We start from the raw sequence: 21,866 nt of genomic DNA, 5'->3' as shown, positions 1-21,866 counted from the left end.
GCTGTTTGTGGAGGGACCTGGGGCATGAGGCTCACGAACCTCGCTGGGGGCACGGCACGCACCCGCTGCACGCGAAGAGCCCTGCGAACCAAACCCCCGGCCCGCGTGTCTCCGAGTAAATTAACTTGACCTTTCCCCCTTCCCCGACGAGGCGCTCCTGCTTGCGATAAATCCAGACGCCCTCGCTCCTGCTGGGGGCTCTCCGCAGAAGCCGGGGAAGGGGGGCTGGCGGATACACCAAAATGATTTATTTAAAATAATAATAGGGGGTTGGGTGGAGAGCGGGGAGGGGGAGTGACAAATGAAAGGGGAGAACAATTAAATAAATAAAAGGGAGCCAGGCAGGGCCTATAAATAACCCGCCCGCCCGCCCATCCTGGTCGAAGGGGGAATGGCTTTTTGATGTCTCTCTCTAATTACATTTTGCTCACGGCATGTTAAGAGCATCATCGTGTTACCGGCAGAGTGAGAACGCAGGGGCCAGCTCACCCCTTGCTTGCTTGAACCTGGGTGCCGGGGCGGTTGGGCTGGCAGGGCTGGGCCTTCTTTGCGGCACGGGCAGGAAAGGGTGTGTCTGGGGCCAGATCTGGGGCGGGGGGGTGGCTGGGTGTGCGAGACCAGTCGTGGCGCCCCTGCTTTCGCAGCGCGTGGGGCACCAGTGCAGAAAGCTGGTGTGAGAGGCGTTCTTGCCCAGCTGACCCGAATGAGGAACCCCTTCCTGGGGAGCTTGCCCCCACCCCCAGAATTACCGGCTGTCCTTGCCTTGCCCAGCAAGAGTTGCTTCCAGTCTGCTGGCCAAGGCCCAGGCGGTGGTGGCAAATGGGCAAGGGCTTTTGGAACGAACTCTGCCACAGTCCCCAGCTGGCAGCTACTAGTTGCAGGCGGTTCTGCTCAAATTTGTAGGCCATCCCGACAGATAGGTCACAGGGTACGGGGAACGGGCTCTGCCCCGAGCGACCCTTTGGGGCTTGGCTTTGCCGCAGAGCAGTGGCCATGCCCCGGCTCTGGCTGGCGGACGCCGTAGATCCTGTAAGCCTGGCATTTACTTGCACAGCTGATGGGAGAAGGCACACCTTCACTTGTACAGAAATATTAAAGACCGCCACGAGTCTGGTTCTTCACCGGTCCACTTTCTTTTCCTGCATTGCTCTGCTGGAGCAGACAGGGGACAAAGCAGATTGGCAATAAGGCGGGCAGTGTCTTGGGACACTGCGACTCTTTCGTTTGGAAGAGATTCCTCCTGCCCGGCGGCTCTTCTCCCCAGCAGATGAGGACTGGGCAGGGAAACCGGCCTTCCAGATGTTGCTGGACACCCATCACCCCGACTGTTGGTCATACAGATGGAGCTGGAAGTGGAGTCCAATCACATCACACATGCTAACCCTATCCTGGTGGAAAGATGTGGCTTCCCCTTGCTTTTTAGAGGCATAGCAGTCCCTCTGACCCTGAAGCGCACCTCCACCAAATACAACATAAAACTGCCCCGCTATTCCGATTTCATTCGTTGATGCGCCATTCCCGGGCCAGCTGCATTCCCTGCCGCTTCCTGGAGGCCGCCTGTCCTGGCCGCCCCGCGGACGACGCCTCACGCGCGCGTCACCCGGGGTCTCCTCCCTCCCTCCTCTCCAGGTTCGAAGGACCCTTGTGCCGAGGTGACCTGCAGCTTTGGCAGCACTTGCGCCCGTTCCACAGACGGGCAGTCGGCCAAATGCATCTGCCCGTCCTCCTGCAGCGGCGCCGCGGAGAATTACGTGTGTGGCAGCGACGGCAAAGATTACCGCAGCGAGTGCCACCTGAACAGGCACGCCTGCGACAAGCAGGAGAACATCTTCAAGAAGTTCGACGGGCTCTGTGGTGAGTTTGCGGGGGCTCCGGGCTGCCCCTTGGCTCTGCCTGCGGCGCCCGTGCCACATCTCTCTTGGTGCTTTCCTCGTCTGTGGCCAGGGGTGCCGCAGTTACGAGCTCCTGAGGAACTTTTGGACGTCACATCTGAAGGGACTTGGGCACAGGGCGGTCTTTCTGTTGCCCAACCTTACTTCGCATTGACCGGCAGCCGTGCCCCGGCCCAAGAGAGGAGAATCTGCCAAGGAGAAGTGCCCAGGGTGTTTTCTAGGTGGCAAGTGCCTATAGATGGACTCAGAATACCAAAAACACCAGCATAATTCAACACAAATCTCTGCCTTTTAGAACAGGAGGGAAACAACGGCAGCGCTGCCGGGCCAGCACCAAAAGCTTGGGGAAAGGGGCTTCACTAAGCCCGGGGTTTGGGTTCACTAAGCCCAGGTCATCCCTGGATGCCTCTTCCCCTCCTGCCAGAGGCCTCCGGGCCAGTGCATGGCAGAAGACGCTCTGTCCATTCCCAAGGGCACCGGCTGCACTTTCTTTTCCGAACACATCAGCGGAGCAGAAGTGCTCCTCTCCGGACTGCCTTGTGCCTTGTGCCTTCTGCTGGGCGAAGCGGCCGTCCCCGTTCCCCCCACCCGCCGCCCCATCAATATATACATAGTGGCTCTTCCAGTCTCCATGGTGATATGCTAATCCTCCTCCCCGCTTTTGGTCCCCCTCCCTCTTGGGAGGGGTCAGCTAGGAGTTACAGGTATTTCAGAGCGCTAGGATTAAAGACAAAACAGAAGGACACGTCCCTTTCATTCCCATTGTTCTGTATTCCCCTCTGTGAACGGAGCAGAAGCCACTCAGTTCTTCCCAGGCATTATCAGCCGGGCCACTAGAAACACCCCGGCAGAGAGACAGAGCCGGGGATTAGCCAATAAACAGCCTGGTGTCTTGAAGTATTATGGTAAGAGCATCCAAGCAGCGAATGGAAGGTGATCTGGATAAACCTGGATTAGCCGGGCGGGAGTCCGTGGCCCGCTGATCCCCACCTGCGCTCTGGCTGCTTTTTTGTCACAGCTCTGCACGCACATCGGCCTTTGCATTTCTTCTTGCAATGTTTCCCGGGACACGGGCTTTTCTGAACCGTCCATATCGATCGATCGATCGATCGATCGAGGGGTCTTGATCTGCTCTGCTCAGTTAATGCACGCCCATTCCCGGCATTCCTGATGTGTGGGGATATGTAAACCAGGGCTGGGCATGTGGAGGCTCCCCACGTGTCCCAGGGCTACAGTTCCCATCAGCCCCAGCCAGTGTGGCAAGGGATGCTGGGAATTGCCCCCCAGAGAGCCGCCAGCTCATCGCAGCCTGCAGCCACGGTCTCGTCTCTTGCCGGTGGGTGGATTCCTTGTAGCGAGCCTGGTGAGCACACTGGCTCACGCAGGCTTTCGTGGCTTCTCTTGTCATCCTGTTGCGTTGCTGTGGCATTGTAATACTTTTAATTATTTTTATCTCATCTCTGTATGGTTAACTTGCATTCCAGTGCAAGCCACTTAGGGGTTTTAATAGCTCAAGCAGCAGAAAACTATTGGAAGTGAAGGAACGGGTGAGGAATGGAGGCGTGGGTGGTGCGTGTGGGAAGGGCCACGGTGCGGTGGCTGGGCACGCGCATTCCCGGTAGGAGGTCCCAGCCTCAGACCCTGGAGCCCCCAGTGAAAAAGCTGAGCCGGCAAGCAAGGGGGAAGGAGCGTTTCTGAGACCGCGGGTGGCTGCTGCCGGCCAGAGCAGGCTCTCCTGGACACGATGGGTCAGTCACTTCGCACGTTCTAACGCCAGGTTCCCGGCATGCTCACACAGGCGGCTCTTTGGGGGTACAACTGGGAGCCAAATTCAGGGTGGGCAGAAGAGGTGATGCTGACGGAAGCCTCTTCCTGACGGGCACGCTCTTCCTCCCCTTCTCCCTTGGAGACCCTTGCAAAAGCACCCACAACGACATGAACCGAGTCTGCCGGGTCAACCCCCGGACTCGGCGAGCTGAGCTTCTGCCGCGGCCGGAGAGCTGCCCCCTGAAGCGGGACCTCGTGTGCGGTGACGATGGGACCACCTACGAGAGCGACTGCGTCCTGGTGAGGTCAGCGGCCATCCGGGGAATCGAGGTCCAGAAGGTGCGGTCGGGACCATGTCAGCCTCAGGGTGAGTGAGTCGCGGCTCGGACGCAGTCACTGATCCGCTGGAGACGATGCAGGCACATGCTTTGCCATGGGGAGGGGCGCCAAGAGCTCCTGTGGCCCACGGACCTCAGAGGATTGGGGCAAGGCTTTTGAGGAGCCCCTGTCAATAGGCCTCTCCCTCACTGCAGGAAGCCAGCTGGGTCCTGTCCTCGCTGGCAGCGGTCTTGGATCTCTGCACCTTTCTCAGTGACGGCCGTAGATCGGACACCTTTCCCATTCCACTGCCATGAATGCACCTGCCTTACTTATTGATACGGATACGGATTGATATGCTACTGAGCCGTATCTTGAAAACTGCCCTAAAGGCAGTACAGGGAGGGTGTGATCCTATGGCAGGAGACATAAACGCTCTGCCTGGGAGGCTTTCAGTCATCCCATGCAGAGTGAGACATCCATCGGGTATGGGGCATCTTTGCCCGTCCAGCTGAAGCCTCTCAGAGGAGGAAGGAAGGGGACTGGAGCTCTCCGCTGGGGTGTTTCCTTCTACACCAGCCGCGACAGGGTCAGGGTCTGGCACTCTGGTTCCCAGTTCCAGGGTTAGGGCACTGGATCTGGGAACGCAGAGCACTCCAGAGCAGCTGATGCTCTCTAAGGGGGCAGAAGGTTTCCCTCTCCATTAATGGACCAGTTGGCTGGTTTATATACCATTCACTGTTTAAAAAAATATCTTGGTGGTTTATAGAGAGATTGGAAGGGCACATGCACGGCATTGTGGGCTTTTCCCCTGTTTAAACCTGCCGAAGTTTGCTCCTTAAATGCATCAAAGTGCAGCTGAAAAACAAAAAAGTTGCTAAAGCAGTGATAAAAACACCAAACCGATACTCGGTGCGAGTTTGCGTTCATCTGTGCCAACCCAAAGGAACTTTGCAGCTGGAAAACGCCCCGTGCTGCCTTAGGCAAGAGGGCCAAGCATCTGCTGGCCCAGGTTGCCCTGTTTCTGGGCAACAAGACTGGCCGGACATCCGCCCCGGCCGGGGCTCGGCCTCGCCCGCTGCCGACCGCTGACCCTTCCTCTCCCTCCCCAGACAAGTGCCTGGATGAGTGCCGCTTCAACAGCGTGTGCCTCAACCGCCGGGGAGCCGCCCGCTGCTCGTGCGAGCGCGTCGTCTGCGATGGCTCCTACCGGCCCCTCTGCGGGCGGGACAGCCGGACCTACGCGAACGACTGCGAGCGCCAGAAGGCCGAGTGCCACCAGCGGGCCGCCATCCCCGTCAAGCACCCGGGCCCTTGTGGTAAGTGGCACGGGGAGGGCACCCCCCTTCTAGCCTTTGCCGAGGGAGGGGAGGGGGCACCCCAGCCCCTCGGCGGCTCCACCCGCTCCGTCCCCATCCGTTGGCGCACGGAGCTGCGCGGCTGCGATCCCAGTCCCGCAGGTAAGCGTCGCTCACCACGGACTCTTTCCCCCCAGCTCCTTGCCCCGTGTCTGCAGTGTAGTCTTGCTCTCTGCCTTCCTTCCATCTTTATCCTCCCTCTTCGTTTAAGGCAGTGTTCCAGTAACAGTATCGTGAGTGTTCAGTCCAGGCCTTCCTTCCTTCCTTCCTTCCATCCTTCCTTCCATCCATCCATCCGTCTGTCCATCTGCTCATTCTCCGGCTGTGCTGCCATGATGCCCAGAAGCAGTGCTCGCTGTTCCGCCAAGCCCTTTCCTGGGGTGGCGCCCCTGCAACCCACAATTCGCCTTCTCCCGTGTCCGTTCCCCCGACAAACCTTTCTCAGTTCACAGGTGCGAACGGCAAGTCACAATTCCTGGCCGGCGTCTTTTCTTGTCTGTCTCAAATGTGTGGAGAGAGACAGAGGAAAAAAATATTTCATGTGAACCAGGTATAGATGCCTCAAGAGAGGTCTTGGCGATGTCGGTTGCGGAACTAGTTTTTGGTTTTTAAGCCCTGTTTGTGACCCAGATAACAAAAGAGGAGCAGTTTGTTCTCTTTTTTTTGGTAGGTTAACATGCGGCTTTTCCACAAGACAGTGCACTTAATGGGCTTGAGGTAGGTTAAGTGTGAGTTGTTTCTGAGCCATGGCTTAGCATCTCTCTCTCTCTCGCTCTCTCTCTCTCTCTATTTAAATAATTTAAATCATCCGTTTGTTTAAAGCTTTTACAAGCCCTCCAATTAGCAACAGCTCTCAGAGCAGGCTATCATTCTGAAGCCATAGCCAGTTCGCCACAAGCGATCCATGGATTGTTGTGAACTGTGGGTTGTTCACCATGGCTTGTTCTCACAGCTGTGTTCTGACAACACTATAGCCCGTGGTTCAGCAACAACCCATGGTTCCATGACAACTCACACTCAACCGATAAGTGAGCGGCCAAAGTAGAAATCACACGGGCTAGAGAATGGGCCGGTGCAGAATTAGGCATGTGGTCCGTCTCAGCCCTCTGTACATGGATTTCCGGCTGCTCTCCGGAATGCCAGACTGGGGCCCTTCTCGGCCCTACGGAAGATTCCGGGGACTGAACTGCAGGGAGTGGGCTGCGCAATGGAAACAATGCCCTTCCCCTACACATAAAGTAAAACGCATAAGAACTTGAGGGCCCAATCCAATGCATGTTTAGACTGAAAGAACAACTCCTGCGACTTGGTTGGGGGATCCTGAAAATGACTTGACTCCTTGTCCTGTTCAGATCTGCATAGACCTGCACCCTTGCTTCAGGTTGCAGAATTCCGCTGTCTGGTGTTGTGGAACTCGGTGCAGAATTTTACTTTTACGTACTTCGCTTTGCGTGCCGCATGCGCACGGCTCTGTAAAGGTCCCTTTGGAAAGGGTTGGGGGCAGGAGAGAATCCAACTTTATCTCTGGCATGATTTGAACCTCACAGATTCTCTCCCTGGAGGGCAAGAGAACAGGGGAGAGAAGTGCTCCCCTCAAAGTGTACCCCCCCCACTCTCAGGGATTAATGCTGAAAGAGAGCTAGGTAGACCCCATCAGTGGTGGACAGTTCTGACTTCCTTATTCCCCCCCCCCAAAAAAGTTCCCCTTGGAATGGTGTAACATTGTGCATCGTTCTGCATCTCTCAGACTTCAAGGAAGGGAAAGTAGCGGAAAGATTCTTATTTATGATCCGCCTCATTTATCTGTTAATTAGCCAGTTGATCTGTGAGATTGAAATCATTGTGTGTATCGTCAGAAGCTCAGGAATGGCGCTTAGGAAGATGCAGAGATGCAGGGGAAAAGAAGTTAACTCGCAATAAGAAGAAAGTTTGGATACAGATGTATTCTTGTTATTATTCCATTTATTTACTGCACGTATTTTTCTATTGCCCTTCGGCCCTATTCAAAATACAATTTAAAAAGCCTTCATAAAATATTTAATCTCAACAAGGAAACAGCACCCAGGATGGCAGTAAAAGGCAAGAAATATATAAAAGAGATGATCTAGAACAGCCAGCTTAAAACAAAAATTTCTTGAAACGCCTGGGCAATACACGGGATTTGTCCTGGCACCAGAAGGAATGTGATATCGGTGCTGCGCACACCTCCATGCAGATGTTCAGTGGAGTCACCACTGAAAAGACTCTTTCCCTATCATATAACCAGCTGAATTTCTAAGGCGCATTAATTTGCATGCTGCCAGCAGCCCCGCGTGGCTGTAGCGAGGCCAAAGCTGGGGCGTGAGTGGCTTAAATGAATCCCCTGCTGAAGTGGAAGAGCAAGGGGGAGGCGATCGTGCATCCATTAATCAACGCTGAACTGAACTGCAGGCCTGCTCTTCATTACACGAAGACAGTTGCTTTCAGCATTTCTGTTTGCGTTCCCTGGCACATTAGTACACGCCGACACAGACGCATGAGTGTAAAGTGCGCCCTGCGCGTCTCTCGGTGCCCCACAGCTGCTCAAAACCGCCCCCCAAGCCCTCGCCCTGCGTGATTCTTCCACAACGTTTTCAGTGGGAGAAGCCACAATGCCGGGCATGTTTGGAGTCGCTGGACCGTTCTTGATTTCGTCTAAACCCGCGTAGGTTTGTGCCTTAAACCGCGGACGGAAAATGGCAGACTTTCTTCTTGCCCGCTGCTTCCATCACTTGTTTGGTGTGGACTCGTCGCTGTGATGGGTGGGGAGGAGTTAAATTGGGGCCTGTTGCGGGGAGGGTCTCGTCCATAGCATTGTCTGTCCGTCTTCCTTCTTTTTCTCTTTCCCTCCCTCCCTTTCCTTTTCTCTATGCCCCTCCTCTCCTCTCCTCTCCTCTCCTCTCCTCTCCTCTCCTCTCCCTTTCTCTCTCTCTCTCTCTTTCTGTTGTGTGTCTTGTGTCTTCCAGTGTTGCCTGTTTGGAGAAAGGAAGCCCATCATCCGCGTACTGTCCCACCGCTCCCCACCGGGATGTCTCTGCTTCGAGGTCGGCTTTCTACCCTTCTTCCTCGCACCTTCTCCTTAGCTTTGCCCCGGATGATCCATCCCAGGCCCACTTTCCCCCGGCCCCCAGGGAAACACGGTGGGAAAAAGCGGTCCCCGATCCCGTTCGGAATGCAGAGTTTCTGAGTCTTGCAATGCTTTGCATCTTCCCCTTTCCCACCCCAAAGCGCACGGGACTTTGTCATGAGCGTTTGCTTTTCTTCTTTTGGCAAGCGCACGCCCTTCCGCTGCCCTTCTCCCCCAGAGCGCATCATGTGCTGCCCCTTTCACTGTGAATGAGCCGATTTAGGCTGCTCCTGGTTGGTTTTAAGTACCGCTCCCTGCCTGGCTTCTTGGAATGGTCATGCTTATTCCTCACTTCATTCTTTTATATGTGTCTGTCTCTGTCTCTCTCTGGGAATAAGTGCATGCAGGCACCCACATTCCCAGATTTTGGGGATCTCAAGCAAACCTGGGGTGCTGCGCGCTCAGACCATGGTGCCCTCTTCAGGAATCGTGATGTCCAACTTCAGGGCCTTGATTGGCAGCCACTAAGAGGGCCTTCGATTGGCTGGGCCTGATTTAAACACCAGCTGCTTGGATTCCTGAACCTTGACAGGTCATCAGGGCAGGATCTTCTGTGGGCGAGGCACCACTGTGCTAACTTGAGAGGCAGTGTGGGGCAGTGGTTATAGCATTTGCTTAGGAGCCCACAGATGAGAGTTCACATCTCCACTCGACGGCGAGGCTTGCTGAGTGGTGACAGGGCATCTAGCATCCCACGGAAATACATGTCTGAATACTGCCCCCTTTCCCTGGGAGAACATTCATTCCCTGGGAGAAAGGGTGGGGAATTCTGCTTGGCGCAAGGGGAGGCAGAGGAAGGTGTTCCTTTCTGCAAAGAAAAGCGGTCTTGCCACTTCTGGAAGTGGCCGTTCCTGGTGGAGTCGCTGGGAGAGGACAGTCTGTAGGCGAGGCGCCTTCCTGGCTGACTGGGAGGAGCATTCGATCCCCCGGCGCCCCTGCTTCCAGTGGGCCAGGCTGGAACCCTCTTCCCCCACTTGCTCGTTCTCCTTGTGCAAGAGTTTTCTTTTAGGTTTGGTTGTGTTTGCATGGAGGGGCATTCTGCCCGCTGCTGCCCGAAATGGTCAAATCCAGGCCCAGGTTGGCCACCTCCGTGAGAGCCAGCCTCAGATAACACCTGCCTTTCCATTTTGCTCATCTGTGTATCATGCTTTCCTGTCTCTCTCCTCTTTAGTGTTTCCCCCCTTTCCTCCTCCTCCTCCTCCTCCTCCTCCACCACTCTCTCTCTCTCCATCTTCTTCTTCCATCTGTGCTAACCCCCACGGCTGTTGTTTGACCCCCATGGAATGTGGCCCCTCCTGCTGCAACTCACCTCAGTCCCGCCGTTGCGTCCCGCTCTCGATCCGTGAGCAGCCCGGAAAGGCGCAGCACGAGCTCCTGGCACATGGGCAGGATTCCCCTTCTGCAGACTCCTCTTGATCTGTTGCCTGCTGGTTGCATGAAGACCATGGATTCAGTCAGAACTCTGTGAGCAAGAGAGACCCCTTTCAAGCAGAGCGCTGCCTCCCTCTTGCCTCAGGCTGAGCTTGAGGCTGCAGAGACAAGGAATTCCGACAGATTCTCTGCTGCAGCAGGAGCTTGGCATCTCCTGCAGCTCAGTGGGACTGTGGGAAGAGCGCGGCCTTCCCATGATGCCGGGCAGGAAGAGAATTCGGCCATATCCCAAGCACCGCAGTCTCCTCTTATGATCACTCGCTCTTTGAACACTGTCTAACCACAACAGAAGAGGGGAGCTGGCATGGAGCAGTAAGAAGCCTTTGCCCGCTCCGGTTAGGACGAGCGCACTGCTTTCCCCTCCTCAGGCCACCTCCATGAGGTCCCGGTGCATGCCCTGCCCGTGCCTTTGGGAAGCCTGAATTTCGACGTACGCCTTTTCCTTGCAGATGCCAAAGAAGTGCTCCCAGAGGAAGCACGTCCTCACAGTTGGGCTGGTCCCATCTCCCCACCCCAGATTCAGTCCTTCGGGACGCCCGAGCCAGCAGCCTGCTTCCGCAGTCAGAAGCGGCGTGTTGTGGAGGAAAAACGACTGAGCGGAGGAGGAGAAACAGCTGTGGCGGCGCTCCAGAGCAGCCCAGACCAGAAGTGGCTCTGCCCGTTTCCACCGAGGCCCTGGAGTGCCCTGTGGAAATCAGAGCGCCCAGGCCAGGGGTTCAGTGAAGGGTGGGGTGGGCTGAGGCTCGCCCCCCCCTGCACTCCCAGCATTCTGCCCCTCCACCCCCCGACTTGCATGCACCCGGCCGCAAGTCTCATAAAGACAGTGTGTGCTCACACCCGCTTCTGCCGCTCTGCCCTGCCCAGAACCTCGTGCGATCCTCTCTTCCTGGTGTTCCCCCGTGGGCAGGCGTCAGGAGTGGGCACCACACGGACATGGGGGGCAGCATGCCCAGCCTTTCCACGGAGCGCCCAGAGACCACCCCGAGGCAAGCTTTGGTTGAGGCAGAAGGCAGTTGCGTAAAGGAGGCCCAGGGGGACTTCTGAATCCGGTCCCGCCGGCAATGGACAGGCGGGGATGGAGAGCAGGGGCAAGCAGATCTGGGAGCGGGGCTCACAATTCACGCTGACCGTTGTGCTGCCTGTGCCCGCTTTCCCCGTCTCAATTCAGATCTGGGCACGCCTAGCCCCTGCCTGAGCGTCGAGTGCACATTCGGAGCCACCTGCGTGGTGAAGAACCAGGAGGCCGTGTGCGAATGCCAGCAGATGTGCCAGAGCGTCTACGACCCGGTCTGCGGCAGCGACGGCCTCACGTACGGCAACCCCTGCGAGCTGGCTGCGATGGCTTGTGCCCTGAGGAAGGAGATCCGGGTGAAGCACAAGGGCGCTTGCGGTGAGTCGACGGGCGGCTCTGTAGCCACCGCTGGGTTGTCCGCCATGGCTTGTTCTCACGGCTGTGTTCAGACAACACAGCAACCCACATTTCAGCAACAACCCTTGATTCAAGGACAACCCACCCCCAACCCTTGAGGGTGGCCATTTTGGTGGGTAGATGGATGAAGGGATAGATGGATTGATTCGATTCGATTCGATTCGATTTATATCCCGCCATTTCCTTACAACGAACTCAGAGCGGCTCACGCCATTCTCCTCCTCTCAATCTTACCTTCACAACAACAGCCCTTTGAGGGAGGCTGGGCTGAGAGTTTGTGACTGGCCCAAAATGACCCGGTGGGCTCCATGGCTGAGCAGGGACTCGAACCCGGGTCGTCTGAGTCCCAGTCCATGCTCTCCACCACGACACCACGCTGGTTCTCAGTGGTATTGTCTGAATGCTGTCTCGGTGCCAAACGCTGGGTGCACCCAGCCCAGTTCTGATGAAGCTGACTAGCGGAGGCTGGTGCCCCCTATTTCAGTGGGTCGTTGCCGTTGCGACGTGCCGTCAAGTCATCCTCAGCATGGCCCGATGAGTGAAAGCCCTCCAACATGGCCTCCCTCAGCTCTCCTACGTTCAAGGCTGTGGCCTCCGTGATGGAGTCGATCCATCCCATGTTTGGCCTTCCTGTGCTTCAGCGGGCACCCCATCTATTGCCGCCTCCCCCCGAGTTTTGCAGCGTCTCTCCGTGCTGCTCCAGGTGGTGGACCTCATTGGAGATACAGCTCAGCACCACGGACAGCTCCCGTAAAGCTCTTTCCACGCTGACAAAGACCGCTCAGAAGGCGCTTCCGCCCCCGGCTCTGCAGGCGTTCCTGGGATGATGTTTTCAGGCCTACCTCATAATGCCAGGGCCTGATCCTGATCCTGGTTATTTTGCATGCAACGCAGGGGCTCTCGCATGGAGCCACGGCCCGCCCTCTCCCTTGGCTGGACGGGTTGCGTCGGCAGCCCCTCGCATCCAGCCAACACAAGGCGTGCCATTGTTGGGGAGCAGGAACCACGGAGGGACGGAGGAGGAGCGTGGACAGGGCTGGGTTCTGCAGGTGTGGCAGGAGCTACGGAGCGGCTTGCGTTTCGCTGCGGCTGCTTAGCGGCCACACAGCAGAAATCTTTCCCCAGATCCGTCCTGAGTGTCTCACTCAGCAACTCCCTGGCATGACCCCACTGGATTCGAGAGGGAGAAAAAGGCCCCCTCTTCACTTTCCCACCCCGTGCTTCATTTTGTATGCCTCCACACTCTCCCCCCTGACTCACCCCTTTCCCCCAGGCTAAGGAATCCCAGCTGCTGCCAGCTTTCCTCAACAGGGAGCTTCCTCCAGCCCTCGATGGTCTCAGTTGTCCTTTCCTGCGGCTTCGTCCTGCACTTCAGCTGCCCTTTTCCGCCCTTGAGTCGCTGCTTTCTGGCTGTTACTCTTGCTCCTTACAGGCCTTCTCTCCCACCCTGGGCTTTCAGGCAGAGGTCCCCCCCTCCACCAGGACGTGATGCTTTTTCCACGGAAGCACCGGCCGCGTCCTGCTTCCCGTGCATCTTCTCTTCTGCAGCAAACGCAACCCATTTTCTCAGTGCTGTTGCTTTAAGAGAGGGCAGGGCAAAGGTGGGAGGGGTTGGTATGGAAGGGGTGTGGCCAGAGGGTGCGAAGACCCCAAACCCGCAGGAGGCCTTTTGTCTCTAGAGACAAGGGATGTGGAGCCTCTTCCAGTGGCCAAATTCCACCGTGGCACCATCTTGGGGTGGGGTGGGGGTCACATTCCAGCGTTTGGGGGCGCATGCCGAAGGAACAGGGCCCAAAGAGCTTAAAGTGCTTCCCACCAGCAAGCCAACCTTAAGGGAGGCCCTCCCTCCATTTAGAATGAGGAGAAAGCGGCATAAAAGTCCAGAACCCGCCCAAGAGTTGGAAGAGAGGGGATGGGGTCAGGGAATGGGGAGAACCCTCTGAGGGCAGACTCAGCCCCCAGACCTGCAATCCTTTGCCCTAACCCTTGGAGTACTGAATGAGCTTCGGGGGCAGTCCCCCTGCTACAAAGCCCCCAGGCGGCCCCAGTTAGGGGCGGCACAACGGAGCGGTTGGCCGACCTTTCCCCATCTTTCTGTGCACGCTAAGAGAACTGCGATCTGGCGAGTGACTTATGAAGATGAATGGTCCTGCGCAACCCCCTTTCCTCCCTCCGCGCCCACCCCATGCTGCGAACACACATTTGCTCGAGGAGATGGGGAAGAAGGAAGCGGTAGGCGCTGTGAATTATTGGTGTCATGTTGTAAATACATTCACTCCCAGGAAGGGAGAAGCTATTAAAATCAGAGGAAGAAGCCCCAGGGTTGCAGTCCCCGTTTGGAGAGGGACAAAGCGTTCATCACACTCCGACGTGGATGGAGTGGGCCCGGTGTGGATGCTGCCCTCTGTCCCGAAAGTCCTTTCCAGATCGGCCTCAGGAGAGGTGCCCCCAGAGGGTGGCTCATGGGCCACAGGGCAGGGGATGGGTGTTGCAGGTTAACTATTACTTTGCTGGAGCTGAACAAAAATCCATCTTGCTCAGAGTTTTGTGACCAACAGTGACCCAGACTGAATGCCGCCTTCTCCAGGCCCCGGGTCCCAGCTCGTAAGATCCAGTCCTTGCTGCATTGCAGGAAGACCTCCCTAGCAGGAAATGAGAGACCTAGCAATGCTAGAGTTTGCTGAAACTCTCTGAATTCTTCTTTGTGGCTTGCTTTGTCTTGGCCCTGTGTTCCTCTGAAACCTGATTATATTTGCACGTAAATGGGCGAGATGCGCATTTTCTCGAACTCAGAGAAAAAGCCTGGACACTGGCTTTCTTGTGACTCAGCCGGATGTCTGCCACAGGCTTCCAGTCCATAAAGAGGCACGGCATGCAAAGAAGGGAGAATGGGGAGGGAAGAGGAAAACGGGAGTCGTCTTGCCTCAGGGATGGCGAGGTGGCCTTGCCTCCTCTCTCGTCTCCCTCTGCGCAGCCTTTGGGGTTGTCTGACTTTGCCGCACTGTAGCCGCGGCATGCGTGCAACTAGCGATGAACGACCCCCACTCCCGAAGGCTGGAATTGGTCCGAGCCAAGATCTCCTCCCCACAATGCCAAAATTCTGCCAGCTGTGCTCGCATCCATCTCCACTCGTGGCCCAGGTGCCGCCTCCCAAGACCCGTCGCTTCGGTCGCTCCCAGCTCCATCTTCTCTGCACCAAGGGGAAAGGAGGTTTTCCGGATGGGCCTGGGAGCTGCCGTAAGAGCAGGCACTTCCAGCGAAGCGAGAAGCCCAGATGCAGCAAGGGCGACCCCCCCTCCCTCGGTGTATCCTTCAAAATGCTGCTCTGCAGCGGCACTTCCCTGCCGAGAGAAAGCGTGTGGCGTCTATCGCTTTATAATTGCACCCAGGCCAGCATGCCCTGCTCTCGCCCATTTAGAAGCATGCCGTGGCGAGGCACCGGGGTGACATTTTGCTGCTGTGTGGCTCTTGGCGTGGACAGATTTAAGAGTCCGGGGCCACCCCTCTGCCCCTCTCCCCCCCCCCTTCCTTGGAGCAGTGGCTGTGTGAGCAACAGGGGAGTCTCTGATGGGAGTTTATGAGTGCCCTGGCAGTTCGTTCAGGGGCCAGCGACCAAGCAAGGTTACCCTGCCCCATCCTAAGTCGGGGCGCCCCTCGGCGCCCCCTGGAGGCAAGGTGAGGGGGCGCCACCATTTGTCCCTGGCCCTTTGCTCTTTTAGCTGCATGGCATTGCGGTGCAGCAACTGTAGCTGAGTGGCTGAAGCCTCGTCCCTTATGGCAGCCACCTGGATGCACGGCCGGGCCACTCCACTGAGAGGCCATGTGGTGCAGTGGTTAGAGCCTTGGACAGGGGGAGCAGGAAATCGGGGCTCTAGCCCCCACTGGGCCATGAGGCTCATAGGGCAGCGTTAGGCCACCTGGTGACCCTCAGCCTGCCCTACCTCACAGGGTTGCTGTGCAGATAAACGGGAGAGGAGGACCACAGAAGCCACCTTGGGCATTGTGTGCCTCTTGCCAGAAGGCAAGGAGGCAGGAGATAAGTGTAACGCTAAGGAGGGCAGAAGAGGAGGGGGTAACACCCCCCATGTGGGCCTTGCCCCTGTGCCCCCCCCCCCATGGGCGAAGGCCACAGTGGAACAGAACCTCACTGAGGGCCTTTAGCTTGCGGTCCAAGGTGCTCCGTTTCGGCTGCCCTGCACGAGGAATGTCTGCCTGGCCCCAGCTGACAGCAGCTGGCTGGGAATTGTGGGGGGTGGGAGCTGCCACGTTAGCAGACACTGCGCCCCCCCCCACTTCACCCCCTTGCCCTGCAAGTGGCATAAAAGTGACAGTGGCATAAAAGGCAGCTTGAGTTCGGTCCCCAAGACTGAGACTTGTGTGTGTGGTGGGAGGAGGGGACTTCACTGATCGCATTTCGGCCTGCGCTGCACCCTGGGGACACGGAGTTGCCGGGCGAGAGCAGAATGCTCGTGCGCCAAATGCCATGGGGCCTGGAGGCCTGTGGCCCGTCAGCAGGAAGCCTGGCTCAGTGGTGGAGCCCGAGGAAGGTTCTGGGTTCAATCCCAGGCGCCTGAGGGCTGGCTGGGGAAAATTCCTGCCAACCCCCCCCCCCCCCCCGCCAGTCAGCATTGACCATACTGGACTAGCGGGACTCAGTCCAGGAAAATTGTCTGTCCTAATGGGAATGCGGTCCATAGCACTGGAGGAGCCCGGCAGCTTCAAGGTCAGCCGAGCCGGGATTCCACGCCGGATCGGCGTCCGCGCTGCGAAGGAGCTGTCCACGGTGCCGAACCCTGTCCCCAAATCAGCCTGGTGCCCCGAGAGCCCCTGCTTTGCATTTAAAAAGCCCCCAGGTTCGATTCCTGCAGGTGGAGCCAGAAAACGGAGCCAAGAGGCTAGGCTCCATGCCTGGCAAAGACCTTTTTATTTCCCCCGGCTTTTAAATGTTTTTTAACATGTTAATGATTTCTAATAAGTTGTTTGTGTTCCATTTGTCCTCTGCCTTGTTTGCGTGGAGCACCCTGGAAGCTTTGCTGCACAGAAATCCTTTCAGCCAAAGAAAGCTTCCCCACCGTTCTCGGTGTGCCTTGGCGTTTGACAGCGAATGAAAGGAGAAGTCCCAGTTTCCAATCTAAAGTGCCGCACAATGGCGGAGCGGAGGGGGAGTGATAAACACAGAAGAGGGAGCGATTCTTCCCGCTAAACATTCAGAGGGTTTAGTTGCAGGAGAGTTGATGATTTACTCCAGATGCGTGGCACTGCAGCTGCTATCAGCCTCCACCAGCACGGCTGTGGGGTACCTGGGTCTGATGGGATATACAGTTTTACCCTTTTGCAAGAAGGGAAGCCATGGGCAGCTACTGCAGCTCTGGGTGCTGGAACCGGCAACGGAGGTTAGGTGCTCTGCTGACCTAGCTGACCCCACGGGATTGTGCAGAGAAAGCTGGGCCGGGGAGGGTCTTCGATTTTATGTATGTATTTAAAACTTTTCTACACCGTCTCTTACCGAGGATGGTTTAACAATAAAACAATGTAAAATAAACAGCGTTCTAAAAAATTCCAACCGACGGTAAAGCCCCAGTTAAAACATTCAGATCTTAAAACCTTAGGAAAATAAAAAGGGTTTGGCCTGGTGCTGAAAAGAATAAAATGATGGCACCAGGCGAACCTCTCTGGGGAGCGAATTCCACAATTGGGCGCCACCACAGAGAAGGCCCTTCTCTGGGTAGCCACCCTCCTAATCTCCTTCAAGGAGGGCTCCCAGAGAAGGGTCTCTGCCCCAGACCTTAAGGGGTGGGCAGCCACGTACGGAAGGAGCAGCTCCTTCAGGTAACCAGGTGAATCCCACCTTAAGTTCCTGCAGGAAAGGGAGTATTAACACTTGCAATCTCTTAAACTCCCCCCCCCCCTTCCTCTTAGACCGTTGTGGAAAGTGTCAGTTTGGTGCCATCTGCGAGGCAGAGACGGGGCGGTGCGTGTGCCCCACCGAATGCGTCCCCTCCTCTCAACCCGTCTGCGGCACGGACGGGAACACCTATGGGAACGAGTGCGAACTCCACGTACGGGCCTGCACGCAGCAGACCAGAATTGAGGTGGCGGCGCAAGGCGATTGTCGTGAGTTCCTGCCTCCCCTTCCGCCTGGCCCCTTGGGCGGTTAGCAGCCCGTGTCTCCTGGATCAGTTCCTGATGTCCTAACTGGCAGGGGATCAGCTTGTGAGTGCTCAGGCCAAGCAGAGCCCCCCCCCCCCCACCGCACGAAGCAAAAATCCATCTTGGTTTTAAGCTGGGTTTTAAGATTGTCCTGTTGCGTAGTGGCTCTCTGGTATCCGACACAACGGATCTCTCTCCTCCCTCCTCTAGAAACCTGTGGGGCTGCGGTGTGCTCCTTTGGGGCCAAGTGCGTGGGTGGACAGTGCGTCTGCCCCCGCTGTGAGAAGCAGCCCCTGGCGCAAGTGTGCGGGAGCAACGGCGTCACGTACAACAACTTGTGTGAGCTCCGGCGGGCAGCTTGCCAACAGAAGAAAGATGTCGAGGTGTCCAGGACGGGGCCTTGCGAGGAGGGTGAGTCTCTCCTAGCGGCAGGACGTGGCGTTGGCTTCAGTCTAAGGTTGCCCATTCGAAAGCTCCACAACGGCTTGGTGCCAGACTTGACTTCAGGGGCAAATGGCCACTTTTTAAAACATCAGGGTGGTGGTCAGGGTGGTGTGCACCCAGAGCCTGCATCCCGTGAGTTTTCCACTCCGATATAAAGAGGTTGAGCTGGATTCGTCTTGCAGGAATGTCTTTCCCCAAAAACACGGCGCTATTAAAACCGAAGCTGACTTTGCAGCATGCCCACATTTTAGCACTGTTTCAAGATGCAGATTCCAGGGCCAAATTCAGGATTTTCCTTGCCTTGCGTGGCTGCCGCCCTGAGTAGCGCTGAGGCAGATGTTAATACGTTCCGAATATGGCTGAATATTTCATTGTCTCAAGGGCTGGCTTCACCCCAGCAGAATGGCGCTAAGCGCTGATTGCGCTGCCTCGCTCGCTTCTCATGCAAAAGTCTAGCCCCGTAACACGGCCAAGAGACGCAGGCTCATTGGTCCATCCAGCCCATTCATTCTGTGCTGGAACCAAATGATGGCCTGGAAGTCAGCCACAGGGGAGCGTTCCCCAGGAGATGAGGCTCTTCCCCCCGATTTCCAGAGCCCTGTTGCTTTTCGGGGGGGGGGGGTCAGATCTGCACCTGTTTCTTCTTTTGTGCAGAGAACTTACTTACCCAGGGGGCAGCTCCCCTCTTCTTCCTGCCCCCGCCCCGCACTTCCTCCGCGTTGCCCCCAAGGTTCGCACAAGCCTGATGTCCCCGGAAGACTTCCCGCCGTTGCTTAGCAACCCCCATGCTGCTCCGGAGCGGTCCTTTCCTGGGATCAGTGCCACGGCTAAGCCAGGGCGGGCGTGTGCCTCCGTACAGGAGGGCATGTGGCAGCCGCTTCCCGGTCCATTAAGCCCGCTGGCTCCCTCGCCCTGCCCCGTCTCCCTCCTTCCCATTGTCTTTTTATCTGCCAATAATGAAAGGTGACGGCACATAATAGGCCTCGGCAAAGAGGTTTATCAGTGCTTTAATTTCACACTCCAGAGGGTAGAGCGAGGTGGCAGAAGAAATCCTGCAGATGCCCTTTCTCCCCCTCCCTCTCCCTGCTGATGGTGGGATAGAAACCGGGTGGGAGGAAAGAGGTCACACCGGGGACATCCATTAACCCTTCGTGTCTGGAGCCTAATTCTCCAAAGCACAAGAAGGACGGCAAACGGTGTCTCTGGGAACGTAAGGAGTGTGTTTCTGTGGGGGATGAACAGCAACAACCAAATGCCAAAGGATTTTCCCGGTTTGGCTCCTTGGATTCCGGATTCTTAGCCCCGTGCTGGTGTCGACTTACTGTGGCCAGTTTGGGGATTTCTGTCTCTGAGACGACCTGTGATCAGTGAGATTTTAGCGGCTGATCACATCGCTTCCACCTGTCTTCCTCTCGAGGTTCCCTTCCTCTCGACTTTATCCTCACAACACCAACCCTGTGAGGCTGGATGGGTTGGGAGTCAGCGACTTGTTCAAAGCCACCCGGCGAACTTCGTGGGTGCACAGGGACTAGAACCCGGGACTCCTGGCTCCCAGCTCAGCACGCTGAACTGGTACAGTGCGCTGGCTCTCACAGGCATGCGCCTCGAAGCATGCCTGTGTTGTGATTTCCAGAGCATCAGTGGATTGGTGCAAGCCGCAGTTTGTGCAACCGCTCTAAGATTGCTGCGTTCCAGTGGCAACTGCTGCTTAAACATAGAAACAGAGCAAGTCAGAAGGGGTCTCCCGGGCCATCTAGTCTGACCCCCGGCTCCAGCCGGCTCCGCTCACGACATAAACAGCCCTGGTTCGGATCGATGGATGTAAGGAGCTGTCTCTTTATCCTGTTTTCCTTTCCCCATCCAGAATGCAGCTCGGGAGGAGAATCTGGCTCAGGGGACCTGAACGAGTGTGACCGGGACAGCTGCCGGCAGTACGGCGGCTCGTGGGACGAGGACGTGGAAGACGACCGCTGCGTGTGTGACTACACCTGCGGGGCCGTGCCGAGAAACCCGGTAGGTGCCGAGCAGCCCCGCGCATTCCTAAACCCCGCCAGGCACGAAAGCATGCAGGGCGCCTCGGAGTGGAGCTCGGACAACTGTCTTTCTGGGATGCTTCGGCCGTGGGTGTCCTGCCTGGGGCCAACCGCCCTTCCCACCTGGACGTGTCTGGCTGTATGCCCATCTTTCCCAGTCGTGGCAGGCTGGCTCTAGGATTTGGACAGCAAGGTACCCTGTTCCCGTTCCTCAGTGGATCCACCATCTCCTGCTCCCCTTTCTTGCCACTGGGGGAGTCTAGGTCCAAGCGAGAGGCTGGAAGACAAGCAGGTCTCTGTGCTGAAACGAAGGTGCTTTTGCTAGAGGACCTGCTTCTAGCCAAAGCACCTCGCCAGCGCGCCAGTTCTCCACCCTGCCTCCCATGGGGTGTTTTGCCCGGAAATGGGGGTGGGGACGGGGCAGCCCAGTCCCCCAGACGGCGGCTGCTTTGGCCTGCCTCGGTTGCAAGCTGGTGCAGTTGGATGATCTCCCCCTTGCACCCGCGCAGGTGTGCGGCTCCGACGGAGTGACCTACACCAACGAGTGCGAACTGAAAAAGACCCGCTGTGAGAAGCGCCAGGATATCCACGTGATGAGTCAGGGAGCCTGCCGAGGTAAGCCCGCCTGTCTTCCCTGATTTCTCTAAGCGTTCCTCATGGGCTTTCAAGGTCGCTGCGGCCGCCATAAGCACTAGAAACTTGGTTTGAAGTGCGGCTTTCCAGCAAAGACATTAACTTCATCCTGATTCTTGCTTCTCTCGTTTGAATGCTGCTCTCCAGTCAGAAGACTCAACCGTGCCCCCTTCCTGCATATTTTAAACTTTCCCCTGTAGGTGTTGCGACGCTTCCACCTCTCCCGGAAGTCCTGCATTGCAGCCAGACAGTGTACGGGTGCTGCCCAGACAACGTGACCTTGGCTCTCGGAGTCGGCTCTGCTGGCTGCCCCAGTAAGTGGACGCCGCCGATCTTTCTTCCCGTTTGCCTTGGAAGAGCAGGGCGCCGAAGCAGCTTCCGAAGGGCCCCTGGGCAAGACACCACCCTCTGTGGCCCCCAGCTGCTCCCGCTCTCGCCCCTTTCCTAGTCATGGCGACCCCTTGCTGGCTTCACAGACAGAACGCCGCTGAGCAGGGGAGGCTGTGGCATGCCCCAGTCCCCCCCGTCCAGGCCAGAGCGAGCCGGGGCAAGCTGCACCACAGGGCAGGACGGGTCCAGGGCTCCTTCTCTGAGGGCATCTCCTGAGCCGCGAGCCTTTGGCAGGGGCCCAACTCTGCCGCCTTTGACTCCGGCCTTCCTTCTCGCCACTGCCGTTCTCTGGGCCAGCGTGAGGGGCAGTTTGCACCGGCACGGAGCCGCTGGTGCTCCCGGGGCTTTTGCCCGGAGGGGCCTGCTTGGACGTGGCCCCCGAGTGCTTGCCCGATCCTGCCCCGCCTGGGCCTGCCAGGCCTTCTGGGCGCCCAGGACATGCCGCCTCATGCCCGGACGAGAACCCAGGCATCCCCCCGCCTCCTACCTGTCTTCTAATCCGAGCACAGCCCGTTTGCAGGGCGCCTGTCTCTCTGCCGCAGCCGCACCGGTGGAGGCTTCATGCATATTTTATGAAATAATTAGCCGGAGCTGGCTCCTTAACCTAATAAGATGGGGGGGGCATTAGCGGGGGGTTCAGCAGCCGTGGCTGATGGCGAGCCGGTTAGTGGGTCGCAGCCGTCGGGATGAGCGCAGAACTGGATGAGGCCGCCTCGATCGGGGATGCCGAGTCATTTCATGCGCCATATAATTTAATAAGCGGAGGCATTCCGACAGTGGCTTTAATCTCTTGGGGAATTCCAGGATCTCGGAGCCGCTGAGGTCACCCATGGGGTGGGAAGTGGGTGGGGAATGCATCTCTCGGGTGCCACGAGG

The 21,866-nt window shown here is 57.3% G+C and overlaps 1 protein-coding gene across 4 annotated transcripts in view; it reads left to right on the top strand.

Moving 5' to 3' along the window:
- AGRN (agrin) overlaps positions 1–21,866 on the top strand; it is a 179,150-nt gene that overhangs the window by 120,538 nt on the left and 36,746 nt on the right. For all 4 annotated transcript variants that reach the window (XM_044445431.1, XM_044445432.1, XM_044445430.1 and 1 more), the window contains 9 exons: positions 1,630–1,854; positions 3,802–4,026; positions 5,090–5,296; positions 11,080–11,301; positions 17,260–17,454; positions 17,701–17,901; positions 19,799–19,947; positions 20,477–20,582; positions 20,801–20,914. In XM_044445431.1, the coding sequence (XP_044301366.1) occupies positions 1,630–1,854; positions 3,802–4,026; positions 5,090–5,296; positions 11,080–11,301; positions 17,260–17,454; positions 17,701–17,901; positions 19,799–19,947; positions 20,477–20,582; positions 20,801–20,914 (1,644 nt within the window). The remainder of the gene's footprint in view (positions 1–1,629; positions 1,855–3,801; positions 4,027–5,089; positions 5,297–11,079; positions 11,302–17,259; positions 17,455–17,700; positions 17,902–19,798; positions 19,948–20,476; positions 20,583–20,800; positions 20,915–21,866) is intronic.

This window comes from Varanus komodoensis, unplaced genomic scaffold (genome assembly GCF_004798865.1).
Source record: "Varanus komodoensis strain SLA01 unplaced genomic scaffold, ASM479886v1 scaffold48, whole genome shotgun sequence".
NCBI classification, from domain to species: Eukaryota; Metazoa; Chordata; class Lepidosauria; order Squamata; family Varanidae; genus Varanus; species Varanus komodoensis.
The sequence above is the reverse complement of the archived record's forward strand: the minus strand, read 5'-3'. Positions and strand labels throughout refer to the sequence as shown.